Source organism: Engystomops pustulosus, chromosome 5 (genome assembly GCF_040894005.1).
Source record: "Engystomops pustulosus chromosome 5, aEngPut4.maternal, whole genome shotgun sequence".
Lineage (NCBI taxonomy): Eukaryota > Metazoa > Chordata > Amphibia > Anura > Leptodactylidae > Engystomops > Engystomops pustulosus.
In genome coordinates, this window is record NC_092415.1 from 84159998 (window position 1) to 84170414 (window position 10417).

At 37.4% G+C, this 10417-nt stretch overlaps 1 protein-coding gene across 1 annotated transcript; it reads right to left on the bottom strand.

Annotated features, from left to right (window-relative positions):
• Window positions 1-678: 678 nt before the first annotated feature.
• Window positions 679-8067, bottom strand: NRN1 (neuritin 1). Its single transcript, XM_072152523.1, has 3 exons — window positions 7856-8067; window positions 3958-4102; window positions 679-1810 (listed from the first exon to the last, which is right to left on the bottom strand). Exons 1-3 carry the CDS (start codon window positions 7908-7910, stop codon window positions 1579-1581), a joined length of 432 nt encoding a protein of 143 aa, XP_072008624.1. The 5' UTR covers window positions 7911-8067; the 3' UTR covers window positions 679-1578.
• Between the last annotated feature and the right edge of the window lie 2350 nt (window positions 8068-10417).

Sequence of the window (10417 nt, forward strand, 5' to 3'; positions counted from 1 at the left end):
TCTCACTTTCTCCCTTTTTGTCGATTTTTCATCATCGTCTACTTGTTCTTACATCTCCAGGTTCCCAGGAATTTTAGTTGCATTTCTCCCTGTTTTCCCTTTCTCTTTGAGGAGAATGACTTTCTCATCATCCATCTTTTTCATCTCTCCCCTTTCTCTTGCTGTTTCCCTCCCTTCCCCTGTGCCTTTCCTTTTTTCTTCCCTCCTTTTCCATGCTATAACTGTTTTATCATCTCCCACACAATCTCCCTTTTTCCCATGCTATTCTTTCATATTTCTCTCTATTTCATCTCACACACAATCTCCGTTTTCCACATGCTATTCTTTCATATTTCTCTTTATCATATCTTTGTAATTTTCCTTTGCTTCTACTTTTATTAGGCTTTTTACGCAAAATTATCAATTTCTCCCCAATATCAAATTTTATCTCACAGTTCCTCTTTCTAGCGCTTTTTATCATTCTTCCCTTTTTCATATCTTACAAATTCCGTCTTTTTCTCTTTGTGATTATTTTTGCTTTTTTCCTTTAGCAATTTTTTGCTAAATTATTTCCTTTCTCTTTTTTCTTCCTATTTTGTGCTAATATAACAAACATTTCTACTACATATTGTAGCAATAATGTCCTACAACCATCAAATATTTGGTATAAATTATAGCTTTTCTAATAAAACACACACATTTTGAAACAATAATTTTATTTAATATCTTGTACTATACTTTGTAGCAAATATTTTTTTGCTGATTTGAGTTTATAATAAACTTTCTTTTAAATTACATTTATTTATTTTAAAATCAAGGCTCTCTCTTTAATTTTCTGTCAAAATCTCTTATATTTTATATAATAACTATTTTGTACGGATATACATTTACTCCCCCATTTGTGGTTTACACGGTCAGATACTTAAGTAATATGTGCTGAACACCTAAACCAAGGAAAAGAAAGAAAGAAAGGCAGTGAACTTTGAAATCTATCTTGGCAACAGCAGATAAAGCTTCACTCCCTCAGCAGTCCATAGGTCATACTTGCCCATTCAGTAGACATTCATCCATTTGCCATTCATTCTTCTTGTTAGTGCTGCTCTTTCCTTGGTTATACAGTTGCATTGCAATGAGGAAGAGATGGTTAAGTGGAGAGGGGATATGGTGAACATTAGGTGGTGAACATCTACTGCACATCTTCCATGTGTGACAGGTCCCTTGGCTTGTTCTGCATGTGATGGTTTATTTAGAATGATGAGCCCACTCCCGTCTCTTCTTCTCCTGTTATTGTTATTAATATTATTATTATTGTAATTATTATTATTATTGGTTGGCCCAGGGCCTTTCCTGAGTTTCTTTGCAAAGGATAAAAGGGCTCGTTTTGAAGATGTAAAGCTGAGGTCCGGTTTTGGCTGTTGTTGCTCACTGTTTCTTAACATTTGGCAAACGAAACACAAATTAAATGATAAGATATTTTTTTAAATTATTTTCCACAATCCTAGATGGGAAACGTCACAGAGAACACAACGTCCCCGGAGAACGGACAGGTATTTCCTCTAGAATCCAGCAGGTGGCGCGAGTGAGAGAGGATTCCTGATGCTAGAAGATCCAGGTGAGGAGAGCAGATAGAGACAGCAGGAGTAAAGGCAGGACGGCAGGGTGGGCGGCCCGGGGCCCCGCAGGACCACCAGATCCACCGCACATTTGGAACAAGCTGCCTTCAATGTTGAGTTTTTTGGAATCCTTTTTCAGTTTCTCCCACATGTCTGCTGCCCCTTCATGACAATCTGCAAGCACTGTGACAGCACACACATGGAATTCGTTCCAGTATCTAAAAGAGACAGGACAATGGAGCAAAATCAGTCTATAACTGGTCTCTATGTGGATCCACTGTGCCTACATACAGCTTATGGCACCATTCACACCTGCTCTGGAGGGTCAGCACTGTGCTGATGGAGTGGAAGATATTTCTAGAAATAACTCTCTATTTAGTACATAGTTAATTTGGTGGTATTTAGCTTAACAATTTGAAAACAAAATATAAATATATAGGTATCTATCTATTATAATTATTTATTATTCGACTATATAGGGCATTTATTAATGGGAATTAATTCCTGAATTGTGGCATTTTAACTATGACCAAGTCCGAATTATATCTATCTATATATTAATGTAAGTCTAGTATCCTGTCTTATAAATGATTGCCTCTTGACATATGTTTATTACGAGGCATGTGACAATAAAATTGTCGTTCATCACGGGAAACACCAAGAGATGCGTTTGCAAATTAGGTTTCCAGGAGTAAAATTGTAAAGGATCAATTTATCAATTATTTGTCAATTTAGCTGCTGCCCCTTGGAGATGCCAGAAGTGTCCTAGCATGTGCCATTGTCAGCATCTCTACATGACACGTGGGGTTCCTATCAATTGAGATTTATCAGCTTAACACCGCTGTAAAACCAATATATCTCCAGCAGTCCGCGATGTACACGCGTCTATTCCCAGGAGGGTGAGAGATGGAGAATAGACTGGTGACCCTTAGTCTGCAATCTTGTAATCTCGCTCAATGACCCTCCCTCTATCACACACTCTCTTCTTTCCATCTGCCTGGGTGTTCACTTACTTCCTGTGTGTAGAGAAGTAAAGCCCTTCGCTAATGCTGCAAACTCCAGTGTTTGCTACATTTGTAATATATAATGAGATATTGAGATGCTGGGAAATTGTCTCTCCTATGATTCCCATAGGAATACTACATCCTCTAAATCTCTCAGCATCTTCATATCAAACGGATGTAAGCATCATCAGTAGCCATACCCAACACTGCATGATATCCATCTATCTATCTATCTATCTATCTATCTATCTATCTTGAAATTGCCTTAGACTATTCTAATATATCTGCATCATGAGCGGTCATATCTAATACAAACACAACATGCAATATATATGAATATATATAATGCTATATATGAATATATATATATATATATATATATATATATATATATATATATATATATCTTTATAATAACTATACACTCATATATATAGTAAAATTCTTTAGTAAAATTGTTTACAAATAACTATAACCAGATGTGACCTGGTGACCTGCTGTATATATATATATATATATATATATATATATATATATATATATATACAGTATGTATATAGGTGTGACCTCAAATACAGCAATATATATATAATACAGCAGGTCACCGGGTCACACCTGGTTATAGTTTTTTGTAAACAATTTTACTAAATAAGTTTTTTATATTTTGCATGACATATGTTCTTAATAGAAGTTACAATCCAGTTATTGTGCATTCAATAATGACATGTTTAGCATGTTATCACACACACACACACACACATATATATATATATATATATATATATATATATATATATATATATATATATATATACATACACAATAAAGCTATAATAATATAACACAATTTTCTGACGAGTATGTATATGTATAATATATACAATGCATATACTGATATTGTAATTCCAAGGTTATCCTTATAGAATTTACATTTAGGAATATGTAAGCACCCTGGACATTGAAACAATTCCAAAACATTCATGTGTATTCGATCATATGTAAATTTTATATTTCCAGCAATTATAGAGTCACAGGCAATACCAATGAAAGCAGCAGGTACTGTCTGTGACTCTATAATTGCTGGGAAAATAGCAGAAATGTAAAAATATTACATTTGCTGCCTGCTAATTATGTCAAATACCATGTATTAAACACTTATGTATATACATATATATATATTGTATATACAGCACACATGTGTATTAGCTGACGTTTTGCACTGACATATGACACATTAAAGTGAGGGGGTGGCTCCTTTTGTAGTAGACAGTAGTCAGAGCACCATTGACAGTAGACGTCAATGGTGCATCCAGTCATTGATCATTCTGTAAGGCAGAAGAAAACTATCTTTGAAGACTTACGAGCAAATGGTGTTGAGGTTTTTCTCTTCGTCCACGCTTTGCGAATAGGTTTCCATTTTGTCTCCCATGGTAAGCATACAGTTGGAGAAGCCCTTAAAGACCGCATCGCACTTTCCTGCTGCCCTCACCGCCTGCACCAAGTATGCTGGGGACAGAGATCAGCACCAGGTCAGGGGACAGCTCCTACTCAGCGACACACACAACTGCTGGACCTGCAGAGCAACACTACTGCATCACCTTATATCTATACAACACTGGACTTCCACTGATTTATATCTCCATCTATCTTTCTATCTATCTGCACTATATTGTCGATTTCAACAATTTGACCACTTTAAATATTGTACATTAAGATACTTGTGCAAGATACACACAAACAGAAAGATACAAAAATAAATAGAAAAAAGAAGATAAAGATAGGCAGGATAATAGATAAATAGATGATAGAAAGACAAACAGAAAGATGATAGATATATTATACATATATGATAGGCAGATAAATAACATATAAACATTTTGTAAATAGTCCCCCTTTATTCTCTATTCGTTTGCTAAATATTTTTTTTGTATTATTTAGGGGTGTCACAGCTTTTCGCATAATTTCTTCTCCTCCTGGTGATTCCAGAGAATAAATACAATGTTCTAAAATTGGTTCCGACTCTTTTTAAATGAGTAATGAAATATAATGCCCCACAAGACGCCAGACATGAATAAAACATCCTCCTGAACATTAAATAACTGCTAAATCTTGGGGCAATTAAATCTATTTTGCAGAATGTTTCTCAGGGATGAAACCTGTAATATTCCCCACGTCGCACTTTATGGATTTTGAGGAGAGATATTACACATAAACATTCCCTTGGATTTTACAGGATCCAGTAGATGCTGCAGTGATCAGACAGTGTGGGGGAGGGGATCTATCATATTCTCTGCTCTGGTATTTCTTGCTATTGGTATCCATTGTAGGTCAAACACTATCTGCATCCCGTCACATATATACCATATACTATTTTGCTGGTGAGGACTATTTCTTCTGTGCACAAAAACATCACATTCCATTTTCCCCCCATTTCCTCTTACAAATGCATTCAGGCAGCCTGTCATTAAAAATGCATGCACACATTACCAGGTCCCTTTCATCGTCTGCTCCACCAGACTCCAGCTCATAGAAGAAAGCACCACTGCATAGACCTACAAGCTATCTAGTCCTTCCATGTGAGCTATGGGTGAGGGATGGGGGTCTTTGGATTGCCCCTAAAACCTGTACAATGCACCCAGCTTCTATCATTGAATAATCTCGTTGATGAAATATCTGTACTACAGAGCGATGGGACATATGTTTGGGGCAAGTGGCTCGTTTATCAATGTTTACAGCTCATTAATCTTGCCACAATTTACACCGACCTGATCGGTCAATAAAAGGCAACGAGTTTAATTGGCAAGGCGATCGAATATGAAATCATTTGTTATATGGCAGTTTTGGATATAAACATAACTGTTATAATGTAATAGAGGGAGTCTATGAATCTTGTGAAAGAAACCCAGTTCTAAGAATGAAGGTGACACCCTGGAATAGATTTGGGATACTACAACCCCCCTCCTCCTCTCTTATAGTCTCCTACATGAACGTGGCATACTGCATTTCTGAATCTAACAGATCAACACCCCATGAATATGGATGCAACACAAACAAACCATCTAGATAAACACCAACTGCTCATCATACATCATGATGCTGTATAATCCACAAGATTTCACGCGCTCTCTCTGCGCATGCGTCCTAGCATAACACTCCATTGCATTTCATCTTTATTTCATACAAGCCTCAACTCTCTACAAACACATACTATTCTTTAGTCACTAGCCCATTCTGGAGTCAAACTTATAGAGTAACAGTTAATCCAGATTGATCTCAGCTGCACCCACACACTATGCAGCTAAAAGAGCCATACTGGCTCCAGAGATCTCTGCCAAGCAAAGCACTGCTAGGAAAAGACAATGCAGAGCAGGACTTGCACCAATAGCCAAAAACGTCCCTATCTTCTACAGAAAGCAAGAATAAAGGAGCCGTACTAATGAGTACAAAGATTTAGGGGCTTATCTGACCCTGAGGCTTCAGAGCCCCTACATTAAGCCAATCATATGCCATAAAATACAACTTCAAATATTCAGTACAAATATATCATAGACATTTCAAGAACAAAACATTTTTGAATGCTACAGATTACTAAAACAACTCAATATTATATCACACTGATTTTCATTTTTAGGATTTCCATACAAATAATAATTTTGGCACCGCATTCATTCCCAGCTCTGCAAAACCAGAATTCAAGGACACCCTCGTTTAGTTCATTGTATCAGATTTCCCATATTTTATTTCCTGACAATAACTTAGTTCTATGTATAAAATGTATATTATAAATGGGTATTTATAAATTATTTATCTATGTTCCAATGGAACCTTCCCCATACAGAAATGTTAAAATAAAATCTCTTCGTTATGAAGGGCCACTGCTCCCTGGCAGTAATAATGCTGTTCTCAGGTTGCAGACACTCTCCCTTTTTGCAATTACCAGTGAGTGAGAAGTGTTGATGTCTGCATGCACTAATGTCATTACTGGTGGAAAGTCATCGCCTGGCATCAGTCACCAGGGTGCAGGGATGCTTCCAGCTCCTCTGCTCATTGTCCCGGGCTTCATTAGTCGGGATTAGACTCTACAGACTGGAGTTTTAATTGTCTGTGTACATGTCTCTTCTTACTGAAGGTGCTAATTGAGAATTTTCTTTTCATCACCCAGGTTTCCCATCTCATGAGTGCATTGTTGAACTAGCTAGGTGTAAGAGCTGCTGTCACTGGGGCCCATTTGTCACAGGGTTACTGAGGAGAGATGCCAAGTACAGCACTTGTCGCAGTGAGCTGACTGAATGCAATGTTTTATGTGCCATAGTGGCTCTCTATGAAAAATACACTGCCCTGTCCTTAGTCATCAAACGTACATAGATTTATCATATCCAACAACTGCCCCTATTACAAAATACCTCAGACCCATCGTATCTGTACAACAGACTGATTGCTAGGAGACTAAATGGTTTCAATATATATACCATGATAAATATAATATAAATAAATATATGATGAATGGACTGATCGACAAATAGATATTAAATTAATAGATAGTCAGAAATATATTAAACCCATGCAGGAATAGATTATATATAGTGAAACGATATCTCGATCTATTTAAACATATATATTTAATAAATATATACATATATACATATATATTTAAGGTATATAGATGATAGACATATAGATAGATGCACAGATAAACAAGCAGATATTTAATAGTGTAAAAGGCAAGAAGATGCAATAAAATACAATCATATCTAGCCTGCTTATAATATATATACAGTTGTGTATATAAATATATAAATATAATTCAGTGACTGGTTTATTCGTTTCAGAAATACGTTTATATGTTTACCAGTCTGCAGTTTAGCCTAAAGCTTATTTATTTGGCATTTGACATCCACCATTTCTACACATTATACAATTGCCTTTTCGCCTAACACTATCCATATTGTATATATATATATATATATATATATATATATATATATCACGATTGAAGAAGTACATAGAACACAGCTATATCGTGACACCCATCATACCGTTCCCTTATCACCTATCTATCGCTATAAATATATATTTATATGCACATATTTATGACAATTCTAGAAATACATAGAAAACAGCTATAGCAGGACATTTCCTACGATATTTATCGGTGATCGTTTCCTTGTACACGACAGCAGCCGATAAGCAGAGGTTAATGCTATTGCTATTTTCTGTCATGGCATATGATGGCGATTGGAGCTCTTAGTGAGCACTCACCTATGTGCACAGCCAGCACCAGTAGAATATATCTTCCGTTCACATGAACTCCCATCCTACATTGAATAAAACCATTGGAGACTGTAGATTAATGTGAGATTTGGGAAATCCTGGGTGGGGAGTGATGAGAACCAGGCATTGCAAACAAGTTCCAGCAGCTGACACTTAGCAGAGCCGGAGAGAGAAGGGAAGGGAAGAGGAGAAGGGAAGAGCTTGGGATGGGTCGCACCATTTGGAGAGGGGAGGATGGAGCTCAGCCCCGCCCCCAGCCTGGAGCTGACGGGAGGAGGTGCACCAGTTGCTTTCATAAAGAGGATCCCCATTTCTGGTGATGAGAGGCGGGGGTTACCCCCTGTGCCCCCTGCTACAAGGTGACAGCAGGGACTGTCCTGGCTCTACTACTTTGGGTGATACATTGGGTGTATTAAATAACCAGTGACCCCTTTACAGCACCAGGGCCGGGTCACCTGCACGCGGGACGCACAGGCACAGCCAGGTGCAGGGGGGACACCGTGTATACAGGGGACACCCAGACACTCCCCGCAGCCTGGGAGGAGCTGCTGACAAGATGATGTCACCCATCCCTGACTTCCATCTACTCACTTATTCCTACATACTACTGCCTGTCCCCACTGTCATTGCCATCTCATTGACAGCTCGTTCTCTATCTACCTATGTCTTATCTATCTATCTATCTATCTATCTATCTATCTATCTATCTATCTATCTATGTCTCATCTATCTATCTATCTATCTATCTATCTATCTATCTATCTATCTATGTCTCATCTATCTATCTATCTATCTATCTATCTATCTATGTCTTATCTATCTATCTATCTATCTATCTATCTATCTTTTTATCTATCTATTTTTTTTTATCAAACGAACCATTTGATCTACCTATTTAACTCCCCTATTCTGTATTTCATGTCTGTACTTTGTGCGCTATCTATCTATCTATCTATCTATCTATCTATCTATCTATCTATCTATCTATCTACCTCGTGTATTGTACTACTTTATCTTTCTATCTGTATGGAACTAATCTATGTGTATTTTCCCCTCCATTAACCTATCAGATATATTGTCATGTTTCATCTGTAGCCACAAGTATATTGCTTCCGTCTCACAGAAGTTGTGTGTTCCCCTGGCATATCCCTGCAGTGCCCCTCCTCTGCCCCTCTTTCGGTGACGTCATTAGGGGAGGTGAGCAGCTTTCCCCTGTACCTGTCCAGCATCCTAATTCTCTCCTACAAAGCAAGGAGACTGAAGTGTTAGACTTGGCTTCAGGATTGTGGGTGGAGGGAATCCTTCCTGATCATAATGATGAGGCAGTCTATCCTGCCAGCCTGACACAAGGATGCTGCACAGGTAACAAGAGGAGAAACAAATGCCCTTGAGCTTCCTTTCTCCGACTCTTTCCTCCCCAGCTAATCTAACTTATCTGCTGCCTATCAGTCTATGAAGAGATTTAGTTCAATCTGTCATTCCTGGATAGAGTGAATACACACCTGTAGTCCTAAAACCATAGCTACAACATGAATATATCAACAGGTGAACGTTCTCATGAGATTTTGATGCATTTGAGGCATTTCCACACATATGAAAACTCTTACTTATACTGCATCATACCTGCATGTCAGTCACTACACAAAGATTGTATCAGGACTTACATAACAGTAATTCCATACCTGAAACCTACCACATTGAAATAGGACCTGTCATCAGTACTGACATTCCTGCTGTAGTAAATACTTCCATCCCTTCGTTTTGTGGTGTTCCTATGTAATTCCTCCTATAAATGTTTGAATGAGTTAACAACTTGAGTATCACTGTTTCTTTTGTCAAAATGATGTGCTTCTGCACCCACTGCCACTGTGAGCATTTACTGAATATTCTTAGACCATGTTTTACAATCCTAAAACCAGGAAGTTAATTTATTCATTAAGGAGGAATAACAGAAGACTAGTACAATATTGAGTTTAAAACTTAATGAGACAGGTCACAAGGGATAGGTGTTATATCCAGAAACAACTAATAAAATATTATTATTAATAATAATGGTGGATATCTATCTATCCATCTATCTATCCACCTTCCATTGTTATGTAGTCAGCTCTGCTCACACACTATGGTTACCTCTGTATTTAACCGCCCCCAAGCCTGCGCTGCAGCATTGTGCTGTATAATGTCTCCCTTCTACTGCAGTCTACCTGCTCATGACTAATTAGGTCCCAGGACAAAGCTGCACATAGCAGCTGTTTCCTTGTGTCTGTCTTCAGATATTCAAGGGTATGTATAGTTAAATGTTTTTTCTTAGAAATTTCAGTCTATTCTTATAACCAAGAACATGCAGCTTAATAGAAACAGACCATTTTTTAGAGGACATCTGATCCGGTCTCTAAGATTAATGAAAAACAAGTATCCAGTTTAGAATTCAGCGAAGTTCACACTACCGTTTAAACCTTTGTCCTTACCTGGGTTAAAAAAATTATAGAATGGAGGTTTAATGCATCAGTTAAAAATGCCATTGACATTAATGTAATTTTTATCTCATCT